This window comes from Narcine bancroftii, chromosome 8 (genome assembly GCF_036971445.1).
Source record: "Narcine bancroftii isolate sNarBan1 chromosome 8, sNarBan1.hap1, whole genome shotgun sequence".
NCBI lineage: Eukaryota > Metazoa > Chordata > Chondrichthyes > Torpediniformes > Narcinidae > Narcine > Narcine bancroftii.
The window spans coordinates 74,538,220-74,553,801 of record NC_091476.1 but is presented as its reverse complement, the minus strand read 5'-3'; the positions used below and the strand labels follow the sequence as shown (position 1 = coordinate 74,553,801).

Here is a 15,582-nt window from a genome sequence, read left to right as displayed (position 1 = left end):
CGCTGGCGTTGCCATCAGGCACATGGAGAGCGGGCAATTGCGTTGGGGGAGTGAAGTGACCCAGGTTTTTACGCGAGTGCAGGATCGTGAAGAAAAGGTGAAAATAAAGGTATAAACTTCGCCGCGGGGGGGGGGGGGGGGAGAGAGAGAGAGAGAGAGGGGGAAATGAATAGCAATTTTTATACAGCGTGGGAAAGTTGGTAGCGCTGCAGCACAATTTGTAAAGACCATGGGGGGGGGGGGCGAAGCAATGGCGTCCTTGACTTCCCAGAAGGCCGCGTGACAGAGAAACCCCTCCAGCCCTTTCTCTGCCACACAACATTCTGGGAGGGCAGGTTTGCCATCTTCCCCCCACCCCCCAGTATTTATAAATTGTGTGCGATAGCGCGAACCAATTTTTCCATGCTGTTTAAAAAAATTGTCTGCTATTTACTGCTAGCACTTTACCATGGTCCCATATGAAGGTTTATATAGATTGACACAACAACAGCTGAAGGGCTCATACTGTGCAGTACGTAAAGCGTAATTATGTTATAATTATAATTCAGAAGAGTGGGCTGAAAGGTGGCAGATGGAGTTTAATGTAGATAAAGTGTAAGGTGCTTTATTTTGGGAGGAATAACCAAAAGAGGATGTGAAGGGGGGCATTGAGGAACAGAGAGATCTTGGTTCATCGTTCTTTGAAGGGTGATAAAGAAGGCTCTTGGTATGCTGGCCTTTATAGCACAGAATATAGGAGCTGGGAGGTGAAGTTGAGACTGTTCAAGGCATTGGTGAGGCCAAGTTTGGAATATTGTGTGCAGTTCTGGTCCCCAAATTAGAGGAAGTATATCAATAAGGTAGAGAGGGTGCAGAGAAGATTTACTAAAATGTTGCCAAGATTGCAGTATCGAGAATACAGAGAAAGACTGAGTAGACTGGATCTTTATTCATTGGAATGTGGAAGGTTGAGGGGGATATGATAGAGGTATATAAAATTATGAGGGGAATAGATAGAGTAGATGTAAGCTCTTCCCCTTGAGGATAGAAGAGATTGGAACAAGGGGTCATATGTTAAAGGTGAGGGGGCAGAATTTTAGAAGTAACATAAGAGGAAGCTTCTTCACTCAGAGAGGGGTGGCTGAGTGGAATGACCTTCCAGAAGAGGTGGTTGGTTGAGTACATGAATGTGAGGGGGTTGAAAGGTTATGGGCAAGGAGCAGGGAGTTGGAACTAGTAGAGTTTCACTTAAATCGGTGCGGACAAGAGGGACCGAGATGGCCTGTCTCCGTCCTGTCATTGTTATTTAAGATCATAATACATTGATCAGGATTTAGGGCAGGTCTACCATCACTCAATGTGTCACTGGTAGAACAGTCCTAACCTCAGGGATGGCTCCTTGCAAGTGTGAAAGCGTTCAGTGTCCCAGTTAGGAGTGTTAAAAGCCTGAGACACTGAACGGCCAATTTAGTGGGACGCAAGTGTAAAAAGGGCGATTCGGGCTTGAGCCCTTCATCAAAATATGAAATAATGTTGGCAGGCATCCAAACAAAAGACTAGGCGGAGGGGAAGGGGGATGGCACAGGCAGGAGATGATAGGGGAGAAAGGAGGGAGGGGACAGCAGCAAGAGGGGGAGGGGAGGAGGGATAACTGGGTCGGTGGAAAAGTGGGAGGGGAAAGAAAAGGCAAGCAGGTTTAATGGAAAGCAGTGAGTCAATGTTCGTTTTTTGTGGCTGGAGGGTGCCCAGCCGGAAAATAAGTTGGTGTTCCTCCAACCTGCAGGTGGTCAGGGTGGGACAGTACAAAAGGCCATGGACAGACACCTGAACGTGGGAGTGTGACCCAGAATTGAAATAGTTGGCCACTGGGAGGTCGCTATTGTTGCAGATGGAGAGGAGGCGCTGAGTGAAGCAATCGCCCAGACTGCAACCGGTCTCTCCAACATAGAGAACACCACAAAGAAAGCACCAGATGCAGTAGATAATCCTCTGGCTGTACAAGTGAAGTGTTGCTTCACGTGAAAGGCCTGTTTGAGGCCCCAGACTGGAGCAAGGGAGGAGGTGTGGGCGCAAGTGTTCCACCTCCCGTGGGGGGTGCAATGGGTGGGGGGGGATGAGTGCACAAGGGAATTGTGGAGGGGACGGTCCCTGTAGAAGGCCAAGAGGGGAGGAGAGGGTAAAATATGTCTGGTGGTGGGGTCCTATAGTAAGTGCCACGTTTGTGGCATACAATGGACATTTCAGAAGCTTTGGACAAGAAGCCCTCACCTTGGGAAGAGATGGAGAAGTTGAGTGAAGGGGATGGAATCCTTGCCAGGGCGGGACAGGGGTGAGGAAGTGCAGCTGTAAGGGCTGGAGAGTTTGTCATCTATGTCGATGGCCTCCCAAGTTGGAGATGGAGAGAACCAGGAAGGGGAGACTGTTATCAGAGATGGACCGGGTGAGTTTGAGATCAAGGTGGAAATTGGCGAGGAGGAGTCACGTGATGGAGTAGTGGCCGGTAGGGGAACTCCAGCCCTCTCCAGAAAAGTTAAAAAAAGATAGAGAAAAAGCAAAGGCACAAACATAAAAACCAAAACAAAGTGAAAGTAAAAGTGTGGAGAAAATGGCAGCGAAGAAAGAAAAACCAAAAACAACGGGAAGAAAAGAAGAAGGAAAGACGTCGGAAGAAGAAGGTGAAGGCGTTTCGGTACGAGGAGGCCCACCATGGAGAGAGAAGCCCGCTCCCTGAGGTCAGTCGAAGCCCCGAACTTGGGACTACAAAAATGGCTCACGGAGCCAAACAAAAGTGCGCAGATGCGCAAGACAAAAATAACACTGACGGGAGGGGGGGACCAGCTGAGGAATCGATCTCCACAGCTGAAACAGACAACTACAACACAACAGCAAGAGGAAAACATAGAAAATAATGAGAGCAAAAAAGAAGAGAGTAAAAATAAGAAATCAAAGAAACAACAGATGACCAACCCAGAGGAAGAAGACCAACACCAAGACACTTCTACTAAAAATAAGAAGACCAAAAATACCCAACAAAATAAAACAAACAACCCAACAAGAAAACCAGAAGAGACAGAGGTAAAGAACACAGATCCTGGAGTGGACTCAGAAGAAGAGGAAGAACACAGAGAAAAGGAAGATGAAGGGAAGGGCAAGTACATGGATATTTTTTTTAAAGAATATATGGAAACAGTAAAGGAATGGCAGACACAAGAATGCAGTGAAATAAAAAGAAGAATAAATAGAACAGAAGAAAAAGTGAATAGATTAGAGATGATCATGACAGATATAGGAAAAAGAGTAGACAAGGTGGAAGAATGAGAAACAGCCATAGAAATGGAAATAGATGACTTAAAAAAGAAATTAGAAGAATCTGATAAAAATGTTAAAGAGACACAAGAGCTGTTATCTCAGAAGATAGATATAATGGAAAATTATAATAGAAGAAAAATATAAAGATAGTGGGCCTTAAGGAAGATGAAGAAGGCAAGAATATGAGAGAATTTATAAAAGAATGGATCCCCAGGGTCCTAGGAAGACCAGAATTACAGGAAGAAATGGAAATAGAAAGGGCACACAGAACATTAGCCCCTAAACCACAACCACAACAAAAACCAAGATCCATTCTAGTAAAATTCCTAAGATATACAACAAAAGAAAATATATTGGAGAAGGCAATGAAGAAAATAAGAGAAGATAAAAAAACCACTGGAATACAAGGGTCAAAAATTTTTTTTCTATCCAGATATAAGTTTTGAACTCCTGAAGAAGAGGAAGGAGTTTAATGCAGGAAAAACCACCCTATGGAAAAAAGGTTATAAATTTATGTTAAAATACCCAGCAGTACTTAAAATAGTTATTCCGGGGCAGCAAAACAGACTATTCTCGGATCCGGAAGAAGCACGAAAATTTGCAGAACAACTACAAAACAGACAGAGAGATGAAGAGATGTAACAAGAACAAAAATGACAACAAACTATAGGTGTGTGTGTGTGTATGTATGTGTATATATATATATAATATATATATATATATGTATATATAGAGAGAGAGAGTATAGGTAAGAACTAAGAAGGGAAAGAAAGGAAGTAAGGAGGGAATTAAGAGAGTGACCTTTGTTACATATGAAGATTAAAATTTTTTCGGGGGGGGCTGGGTGGGGAGGAATTACAGTCACTACAAAATCATTTGACGCTTGTGAGCGAATTCGCAAATCGAAATGGAGAGGGGAGATGTGGTTGCCCGACAAGGGACAAAGGGCGACTCAGAAAGGGGAGGGACTATTGGGGTTAAAGGAATTTTAGATATGACAATAGTGGAAATATTTTATGTTTTAGAAATGTTGTCTTATAATGTGTTCAAAAAAAAAAGCAGAAATGGATAAGAAGGGAAGGTGGTGATGAGGAAACGGAAAGGAAAGATAAACAAAGTATGAAATGGCTATGTTGAACTATATGACTTTAAATATTAATGGAATACATAACCAAATCAAAAGGAAGAAACTGTTAAATTTACTGTTAAAATAAAAAATTGATATAGTATTCGTACAAGAAACACATCTAACTGAAGTAGACACAAGAAATTAAAGAGAGATTGGATAGGACATGTAACAGCAGCATCATATAATTCAAAAGCCAGAGGAGTAGCTATATTAATCAATAAAAATGTACCAATCAAAATAGAAGAGGAAATAATAGATCCAGCAGGGAGATATGTAATGATAAAATGTCAGATATATTCAGAATTTTGGAATTTACTCAATGTATATTCACCTAATGAAGAAGATCAAAAATTTATGCAAGATATCTTTTTGAAGATAGCAGATACACAAGGGAACATACTAATAGGAGGCGATTTTAACCTTAATTTGGACTCAAACATGGATAAAACTGGAAAAAAAACTAACAGAAAGAACAAAGTAACCAAATTTATAATTAAATCGATGCAAGAAATGCAACTTTTGGATATATGGAGGAAACAACACCCAGAGGAAAAGGAATATTCATATTATTCGGGCAGACATAAAACATACTCAGGGATAGACCTATTCCTGTTATCAGCCCACATTCAAGGGAGAGTGAGGAAAACGGAATATAAAGCTAGACTATTATCGGACCACTCACCCGTTATTGGCAATAGAGCTAGAGGACATCCCACCAAGAATGTATAGATGGAGATTAAACTCCATACTACTTAAAAGACAGGATTTTAGAGAATTAATTGAACGACAAATTAAAATGTACTTTGAAATAAATACGGAATCAGTGAAAGATAAGTTTATACTATGGGACAGCTACATGAGGCACTGTCTTAAAAAAAAGCAGCCTCTATCCTCAAAGACATCCCACCAACCAGGCTGTGCCCTCTTCACTCTGCTACCATCAGGGAAAAGGTCCAGGAGCCTGAAGACGAGCACTCAGCAGCACAAGGACAGCTTCTTCCCCCACCCCTGCCATCAGGTTCCTGAATAATAATGAACCACAGACTCTGCCTGACTTTGTCTTTTCCTTTATCTTGCAGTATTATTTATTTATTCTTTAAGGTAGTTTATATGAATGCATTTTGCGACAATAAATTCTGATCCTTCCTGATGGTAGCAGAGTGAAGAGGGCATGGCCTGGGCGGAGTGGGGGGGGGGGTCCTTTCTTAAGACTGCTTTCTTAAGACACCGCCTCTTGTAGACGTCCTCGATGGGGTGAAGACATTGTGGCCTGCACGGTAATGCTCCGTGTTCTACACTCTGATTACATTCTGTCAGCAGGAGAGGCAACTGCAACTCATGAACCTCACAGGAGCTGAGGAATTTTGCCCACGGGAAGCCACGTCTTGCACTGCATCCTGTTTGACGTGCCTGTGTACACAGCAGTCTCTCTGCTGTGTGCACAGGGGATGTGCTTACATTTCCAAGAAACCAGATCACTTGCACAATAGCATTTAGAGGGCAGGTTTTAAATAGCATTCACCCACTGAGCTTTCAAAAAATAGCGCTGCACAAAGAATGAGCCATCTCCGCGATGAGGAGCATTTTTTAAATTTGCTTTTTGGACATGGTAACAATCCCTTCTGGCCCACAAGCCCGTTCCGCCAAATTAACCCCGCCCCCGGTACGTTTTTGGAGAGTGGGAGGAAACCGGAGCCCCCGGAGGAAGCCCCGCACAAGTCACTGGGAGAGCGTACACACTCATCACAGCCAGAGCGAGATTCAAACACCGATGCCGGGTGCTGTGACGGTGTTGCGCCAACAGCTTACGTCAATCCATTGACTGTGTGGGATGGCCAGAGGCTGAAAGAGCCAACACGAGGGGGGAGATGGAACAAACCTGGATGGTTTTCCCTCAGCTGGCCATTCTCAACCTTCTTTCTGGCTTTTGCCCACCACCCCCCCCCCACCCCAATACTCTGCTCAAATTTAGGGACCCTCTTCCCTGTGAAACACAATAGGCCGTGATTGTGGTAAACACACCAAAACTCAGCCAGTCTTTTCAGCATCTTATATTGCCGATGTTTCCTTCTTCAAGGAAGAAAATCAGAAAAAGGTGTTAATTGGATGTGGTCAGGGACGAGGTACAATTTATCATCTGTACAAAAGGAGACAGGGAATTGAGAGATTATGGGGGAGAAGGCGGGAGGTTTTGACGAATGCCAGAGAACTCTATGTTAATGCGGACCGGTTCAAGGAAGCCCAGACAGAAGATGAGGTGTTGTTCCTCCAACTTACGGGTGGTCTCAAGTCTGGCCATGCATGAGAATATGGACAGACACGTCGGCAAGGGAATGGGACGGGGAAACTAAACGGTGGGGCCACTGGGAGATCACCGCTCTTGCGGTGGACAGAGCCGAGGTGCTCAACAAAACGATCTCCCAGTCTTCGCCCAGTGTCTCCGATATACGGGAGCACCAGATGCAGGAGATGACTCCCACAGATTCACAAGTGGAAGAACCATTTGGGCGGGGGGGGCCTGAATCGTGGTGAGGGAGGGGGTGTGGGCACAGACAGGGAGATCGCTTCATTGAGTGTCTCTGCTCTGTCTGCCACAATAGTGGAAATGGCCATCGATTTCAATTCCCCGTTCCATTCCCAGGATGACGTGTCTGTCCAGGGACTGTCCCATAATCAAAAGGTACACATGTACATACCAAATATTTTCAAAATCCCGACTGATTATTGTGAGTCACCATCTTGGTTGTGAGTCATTGAAAATCCGGCTGATATGTTGGTTGAAGCTGGACGAGTTTGTAGGTGCGTGTTTGAGGCGTTGGGAGCTCGGATGGGCGAGAGGCCAGGGCGTCAGGAACTCGGATGGGATAGCGACAGCTGGGGCCAGGATCCAGGATGGGTGGGAGGCTGGGGCCACTCAGATGGGAGGGCAGCCAGGGCCAAGGTGAGAGGCTGCAGTTGGGGGCATCAGGAACTCTGGAGGGCAGGCGGCCTGGGGCCTAGGAGAGACTCTGCAGTCGGGGCATCGGGAGCTTGGATGGGCAGGTGGTCAGGGCGTCGGGAGCTCGGATGGGCAGGTGGCCTGGATCATACACTACACTTATTTCACTGCCCGCAACATAGCCACGTCCATGAACACCTGCTCGTACGATTCCCACCTCAGCAAACGTATCTCCCCAAGACACACATTGCACGTCAAAGAGCCGCATGTGGCTCATGAGACAAGCTTTGGCCGCCTCTGCTACAGAGGTGTTTCGAATGCTGAAAGACCTGGACAGAGTAGATGTGGCAAAGATGTTTCCTGTGGTCAGGGAGTCCAGAACAAGGGGGCACAACTTCAGGGCAAGAGAACATCAATTTAAAACAGACGCCGAAAAATTTCTTCAGCCAGTCTGTTGAACGCATGGCCACGGGCGACCACGGAAACGAGGTCATTGGGTGTATTTAAGGCAGAGATCGACAGATATCTGATGAGTTGGGGCATCGAGGGTTATGGGGAGAAAGGCTGGGGAGTGGGGCTGAGTGGGAGGATGGATCTGCTCACGGTTAGAATGGCGGGGCAGACTCGATGGGCTGGTTTCCGCTCCAACACCTTGTGGTCTTTACCATGGATCCAGCAAATGATTCCCCATTCACCTGGTCTTTGAACTGATTGGAGGGTCAGGAATTCCCTTCTGCAACCTTCCACGACCCCGGAGACAGAATCGTGACGCAGTGGTCTTTCATATCGGCAGGGTTTTATTTGGATAGAAAAAAAATTGTAATACTTTGTATAATGAAGCAAAAAACATAGAACAGAGATTCTCACTGAAGGAACACGTCACACACAGTCTCTCCGAACAAATAACAGACCTGCTGTTAACAGCTCAACAGAGGCAAGGACAGACAGAGCACAAGGGAAAATAATCACAGATACATTTGTATGCTATCCCCGAGTAATGCAAGGGAGAATGGAAGCACATTGAATGGAAATGTACAAAATGGAACTCAATAAATATAGGAGAAACTGTGGGGAGTGAGGCTTGTGGGGAGCACTCTTTCCAACAGCCAGCAGGGACGTGATGTACTGGAATGTGCTTGGAGGCCAGCACTGCTCTGTAATGTCCGACTGGTGTGCGGGTTGGCCTGAGGCCATAGGGGTCCCACTGCAGCGTGGGTAGGAAGACAAAGCAATTCTTCTCCCCCCACACCCATCTGCCCCTCCGCACCAAGACTTTCTTTTGCGGTGCAGACAGCAGAGCTTTGGTCATCCGGGGGTGGTGGGGGGGTGTGGGTGGTCATTCAACATCAGGATGGCTGTAAGAAGCCTCATGGGTAAACCTCTGCATATCACAGACAGAAAATGTCCAGAGAACACCAGCAGTTGTCCTTGCCTGGCTGAACGCCAGAGTGAAGGCAAAGCACACTATTATTGGTTAACGTGCAGCACCCTCCATGATGTTTGGGGCAAAGACCCCTTTTTCTCATTATTTGCCCCTCTGCTCCACAGTTTCAAATTTGTCATCAAACAATTCACATGGAATTAAAGTGCACATTCCAGATTTTATTCAAGGTTATTTGTAGACATCTTGGTTTGATCATGTAGAAATCACAGCGCTTTTTAAACAACCTCATTTCAGGGTAGGTCCATGGATGGGAGGGGTATGGACTGGGTGCAGGCCAATGGGACTGGGCAAAAAAAAAATGGTTCGGCACAGACTAGAAGGGGCCAAAGGGTCATCCTGCAGTGTAACCTCTCTATTTCTGTTTGTGAAGTTTTCTGCGGACAGTGGTCGATGACACATCTACACCTGCCTCCTGAAGAGGGTTTCTGATCTGTTGGACGGGCAGTTGGGATTATGATGAGAAATCTTCTGTCATCAGCAGTGGGTGAGGGGGGGTCTTCCTTGGCGACCAGTCCCTTTGTGATGACTGAGCTCACCAGGACGCTCTTTATTCTTGATGATGCCCCAAATTCTGGTTGTCCTAAGGTTTGGGCGATGTCTCTCGCTGTTCTATTCTTGTGTTTCAACCTCATAATAGCTTCTTTGATTTTCACTGGCCCAACTCCGGTCCTCGTGTTGAAAACTACAGACTCCAAAGGTGATCAGAAGCTTTGAAGCCAGCCCGGCTCTCTCCTACCTGTACCTATGAAGCATTTAAACACACCTGAGTACTCACAAACACCTGGGGAGCCAAATGTCCCAAACATTATGGTGCCCTGAAACGAGGAGACGATGTGTAAAAATGGCTGTGATTTCTACATGGTCAAACCAAGATGTCTACAAATAACCTTGGATAAAATCTGGAATGTGCACTTTAATTGTTTGATGACAAATTTGAAACTGTGGAGCAGAGGGGCAAATAATGGGAAAATAGGGTCTTTGTCCCAAACATTAAGGAGGGCTTTGTATGGGTGCTCTCCGACTTTGAGGCAATTTATATACATTAGTTTTCTTTAAAATTACATTCCCATTTGCAGGAGTTCAGGCACAGGCCCAAGAATCAAAGGGGGCTACATGACTTCTCATCATAGGGCCAAGGGCTTGGCTTACCTGGCTCACCACTGCAATTGGCGACCGAACCCAGGCCAAGGGTTGACCCAGGCTATCGCTCTGTAGGAGACCTGCTGCGTTTGGGCACCTCCTTCTCCCCCTTCCAGTGGTCCTGAAAACAATGCCCAACACTCTGTTTTCTCCACGTGTCGGGATCTGACGCAAGGCTGGTGCCATGCATGCTCAAAACGACAAGGACAACACTCACTATTTACAACACAGAGCACGCTGTTTCCCAGTAACATGAGACTATGGGTTCAGAAGGAAGCAGGGGGAGGGTGTGAGGGAGGGCTTTGCCTGACAAGGCCAATCGGTGCTCAGGATTTACTCATTCCTTACCTCCACATCTGTTCCGCTGCTCTCCCACCACACATACATGCACACACACGGTAGACAGACAAACACTTTACCTTTTGCAATAGGTTCACCATGGGTAGATTCAGAATAAATCTCCCTCTACACCGTCCCATCACACACTCCCAGGCCAGGGCTTAGTTCCAGAATAAAGCTCCCTCCACATCGTCCCATCACACACTCCCAGGGCATGGGTTAGTTCCAGAATAAAGCTCCCTCCACACCGTCCCATCACAAACTCCCTGGCAAGGCTTGATTCCAGAATAAAGCTCCCTCCACACCGTCCCATCACACACTCCCAGGGCAGGGCTTGGTTCCAGAATAAAGCTCCCTCCACACCGTCACATCACAAACTCCCAGGGCAAGACTTGATTCCAGAATAAAGCTCCCTCCACACCATCCCATCACAAACTCCCAGGGCAAGGCTTGATTCCAGAATAAAGCTCCCTCCACACCGTCCCATCACACACTCCCAGGCCGGGGCTTGGTTCCAGAATAAAGCTCCCTCCACACCGTCCCATCACACACTCCCAGGGCAAGGCTTGATTCCAGAATAAAGCTCCCTCCACACTGTCCCATCACACACTCCCAGGGCAAGGCTTGATTCCAGAATAAAGCTCCCTCCACACCGTCCCATCACACACTCCCAGGGCAGGGCTTGGTTCCAGAATAAAGCTCCCTCCACACCGTCCCATCACACACTCCCAGGGCAGGGCTTGGTTCCAGAATAAAGCTCCCTCCACACCGTCCCATCACACACTCCCAGGGCAAGGCTTGATTCCAGAATAAAGCTCCCTCCACACCGTCCCATCACACACTCCCAGGGCAAGGCTTGATTCCAGAATAAAGCTCCCTCCACACCGTCCCATCACACACTCCCAGGGCAGGACTTGGTTCCAGAATAAAGCTCCCTCCACACTGTCCCATCACACACTCCCGGGGCAGGGCTTGGTTCCAGAATAAAGCTCCCTCCACACCGTCCCATCACACACTCCCAGGGCAGGGCTTGATTCCAGAATAAAGCTCCCTCCACACCATCCCATCACAAACTCCCAGGGCAAGGCTTGATTCCAGAATAAAGCTCCCTCCACATCGTCCCATCACAAACTCCCAGGGCAAGGCTTGATTCCAGAATAAAGCTCCCTCCACACCGTCCCATCACACACTCCCAGGGAATGGATGTTTTAAATTTAAACATACAGCACAGCAACAGCCCCTTTCAGCCCACGAGCTCCTGCTGCCCAATTAACTGACAAACCCTGTACGTTTTGAACGTTGGGAGGAAACCAGAGCCCCCAGGGAAAACCCACGCAGACACGGGGAGAGCATGGGATTCGAATGTGGGTCGAATGGCATCACGCTAACCATTCTTCCCCTTAGTTCCAGCCCTTTGGCACTGAAGAAACTAGGTCAGGTGGAAGGACACCCTCAATCCGTTACACCTTAACCCAAGCTACCTTTCAAGGCATCAAGAGTGAGAGTGACTCGGGCTTGGGAAACATCACATACACATCTGGATGGTGTCCGGCATTCAGGCAGTGCGTGTATAGGCAATAGAGATGAGGCAATCACAGACACAGAGAGGACAATCACAGACACAGGACGGGCGACCACATAAACAGACAGACCCTGACACAGACATACGGCAGGTATAAAGGCTGCCCCCCAACTCAGCTCGCCAGCTCCGTGGCAGCTCAGAGTCTGGTTTCAGCATTTCCGGTCGGGATGCGTTCTCCTGGCAGCCGAGGGTTTGCAGAGCAGACGTCCGTCCTGACCTCGCTTCTGGCCATTCTTTCTCCAACGAGCTAGCAGCCGGACTTGGTGTAGGAGAAGATTCCGATAGGGAAGTGCTTCACGTGTGTCGGCCACTGAGCTGCCAGCTGGAAAAACTTCACATCGTTCCAATCCAGCCCATCAATGGAGACTGCAAGGCAGAAGGGACATGGCCATCAATGACTTTCCGCCCTGTCCCAGCTCACCTCACCCCAAGACCTGCGCCTCAACTCGCTCCCCCGTGTAATTGGATCCTGGATCTCCTCACATCCAAACCACAGTCAGTGAGGATTGGTAAGAAGTTCACCACAATCTCCATATCGGAGCACTGCAGGGTTGTGTTCTTACCCCCTGCCCTACTTGCTGCGCACCCATGACTGTGGGGCTTGGAACGACAACACCATCCACAATTCACTGACGATACTACAGGAGTGGGTTGTATAAAAAGGGGGAGGGGGGGGATGAGTCAGTATACAGGAGGGAGACTGAAAACTTGGCCAGACGGTGCACCAACAACAACCTCACACTCAGTTACCAAAACCAAGGTGCTGATTGTTGAATTCAGGAAGGGAAAACCAGAGGTGGACGACCCAGTGATCATTGGGGGATCAGAGGTGGGGAGGGTAAGCACATTACAGTTCTTGGGAGTCACTATCTCAGAGGATCTTTTCTGGACCCAAAACACCAATGGCCTCGTAAAGAAAGCACATCAGCGCCTTGACTTCCTCAGGAGTTTGCAGAGGTTCAGTATCACATCGGAAATTTCTAGAGGTGTGGTGGAAAGAGCGCTGACCGGCTGCATCACGGTCTGGTACAGGGACACCAATACCCCTGAGCGTAATGCCCTGCAAAAGGTAGTGGACACAGCCCAGGACCTCACAGGTAAAACCCTCCCCACCGTCGAGAACATCTACAAAGAACGCTGCGATCATCAAGGACAAACTCAATCAAGGCCTCATTTACGGACTCTTCCTTTGCACATTATTGATTTTTTAAAAATTCTCTCTGTATTGCAGTTTGTTTACAGTAGTTTTTTCCCAGGAAAAAGAATCTCAGGGTTGTATGTGATGCCATGTAAGCACTCTAATAATAAATCTGAAGCCTGGTCCTGCTGGTGGTTCTTGGGAAAGGGATATAAATGGGCAGAAAGGGTGGGAGGCTGTGGAGGGTAGATCTCCTGAACTAATGAGATCCGCGATGACAGGGGAACCGGTGGCCTGACATTCACAGGTAGGGTCATGATCCAGAGGTCGGAAGGAGGTGTCCGAGAGCTGCTGTCTTAGTCTCCCTCTGCAAGGTCAAGGTCAGGATGCTATATACCACCCTTGCCAACAAGTGAAGTGGACGCAGCTGGTTTATTGCACGGGGAGGGGCACTCGATATACTGGCAGCCTTGATGGGTTTAAGCCAGCCATTCCCAAAGCGGGTGGTGACACTCCACTCAGGGCAGTGGAAAGACCCAAGGAGGGGGGGCGGTGAGAAAGGAGGGGGTGTTGGTTTGTATCTTGGGGACAGCAGGCGCCATGGAGACTGGTGATCACTGAATTTTCAAATCTGCGAGGCCCAAGGCTCGAGGTTTGTCAGCATAGCAAGTGATTGCCAGCCTTGTAATGAACATTTAAATTATAATATAATAAAGATTTGATTGGGGGACCCCACAATATTTCCTTTTGTTGTTCTGCTGGTGTTCTGCAGTGATTTACATTTGTTTTTTTTTTGCTAGAAATGTTTTGTTCTGTCGTTCTTCTCTGTGGCGGAGCACGGTATTTACATTTAAGTAACATCAAGCAGTGTTAACGGGAGGTGGCTGTTGTTGCGGACGGAGAGGAGGCATGGGCGAAGCGATTCCCCCAGTCTGCGACCAGTCCCTCTGACGTAGAGAACGCCCCTGACCTCTCTGGACTGCAGAGGCATCGGGCTCTGGTGGAGGGACTTTCTGCCCGAACAGGGATGAGGGTTCTTTTTTTGGGAAAAGTCGAACCCCCACCCCCACCCGGAACTCAGACCCGATGCACAGCATGGACAAGGGGGGTCCCAAGCCTGCAGAGTCCTAACCTGTCAACATGCTCTGGTGCTGCTGCTTCGCGGAGCAGATCAGGCGACTGATCCCTTCGATGATCTGACTCTTCGAGTCCAGTTCCTTATCCTTTGGCCTCTTGCTTAAGAATATCGTGGCCACTGCAAACAATATAACGTTAAGTACCCTCTGCTCTCCCAAACCTCCATCGCCCACCTCTTCCACACTCTGCCTTGCTCCGGGATGGTGGTTTACCCGAGTATAAAGAAGAAGGGGAGAGGGGTCACAGCAGCCCAAAGGTCAGGAAGGATCATCAATAAGATTGAAAGAGTGCAGTGTGCTATATTTTGCAAAGATAAAGATACATAACCAGGGTTTCGGGCCTGAGGCCTCCATCGAGGTATAATCATGGGCGGCATGGTCGGTGCAATGCCTTTACAGTGCCCAGGTTCGAATCCCGCACTGCCTGTGAGGAGCTTGTATGCTCTCCCTGTGTCTGCATGGGTTTTCCTCCGGGGAGCTCAGGTTTCCTCCCACCATTCAGAGCATACCAGAGACGCTTCCCCCCCCGCCCCCCCCACCCCAGGGAAAGCCTGCATAGGTCGGGGAGGGGGGGAAAGCACAACCTCCTTACAGAGAGCGCATGATTTGAAACCCGGGACGCCGACTTTGTAAGAGCGTCACTTGAACCACTTCGCTGACTGCAGGACTCACACCGCACAGCTCCAGGCTCGATCCTGGCCATGGGCAGTGTCTGCGTGCAGAGCCTGTACCTTCTCCCTGTGAACATGCGCATTTTTCCCACTTCCTGAGGACTCGGGTTAATCAGCCGCTGTAAAGCAATGGCACAGTTAGCGTGGTGGTTCACACAATGCTGTTACAGCTCCAGAGACCCTGGGTTCAAATCCTGCGCTGTCTGCAAGGAATTTGTACGATCTCCCTGTGTCTGAGTGGGTTTCCACCGGGTGCTCCGGTTTCCTCCCACCCTCCAAAAACATACCTTTTTTGTTCTTTTCTTTGGTGACCACGGTCATGGACATGGTAGCGGAGAGCGCGACCTCCCCGCCGTTTGGCAGCCGGCTGACCTGCACCGAGCGGAAGGCACTCTTCAGCGTATTCTTCGCATTGGCGTCCCGCCGCTCCCCTTCCTTCCGCCGCTCCACAGACTGGGAGAGCCAGTAGTCCACCTGCAGGCCCATGGCTTCCCCGCTGCCCGCACTGCAAAATCAACACCAGTGACCTCAATAGGCCAACGGCCTATGGATGCACCTCCCATCCTCCCGATCCCCAAACCAGCTCCCAGGGGGTGGGGGGATAAAGGGTGTCATGTGGATGGTGGAAGGTCACTTGACCTCTCTGCCTGGAACCTGGTGGAAATGTGGATGGAGGAGGGTCATGTTACCTCCGTCTGGTACCTGGTCAGAAGTCACGTCACTTGCCAATCAAGGTTGGACTCCACCCACCCATTGGCCCCCTTTAATCACCCAGTG

General features: G+C 48.4%; 1 protein-coding gene across 1 annotated transcript in view; it reads right to left on the bottom strand.

The window, feature by feature from the left end:
- Positions 1–9,828: 9,828 nt before the first annotated feature.
- LOC138740873 (phosphofurin acidic cluster sorting protein 1-like) overlaps positions 9,829–15,582 on the bottom strand; it is a 51,097-nt gene continuing 45,343 nt past the window's right edge. The window contains exons 22-24 of the mRNA XM_069894120.1: positions 15,093–15,310; positions 14,131–14,253; positions 9,829–12,226 (exon numbers count right to left, since the gene is read on the bottom strand). Coding sequence (XP_069750221.1) covers positions 12,108–12,226; positions 14,131–14,253; positions 15,093–15,310 — 460 coding nt within the window. The 3' untranslated portion in view covers positions 9,829–12,107. The remainder of the gene's footprint in view (positions 12,227–14,130; positions 14,254–15,092; positions 15,311–15,582) is intronic.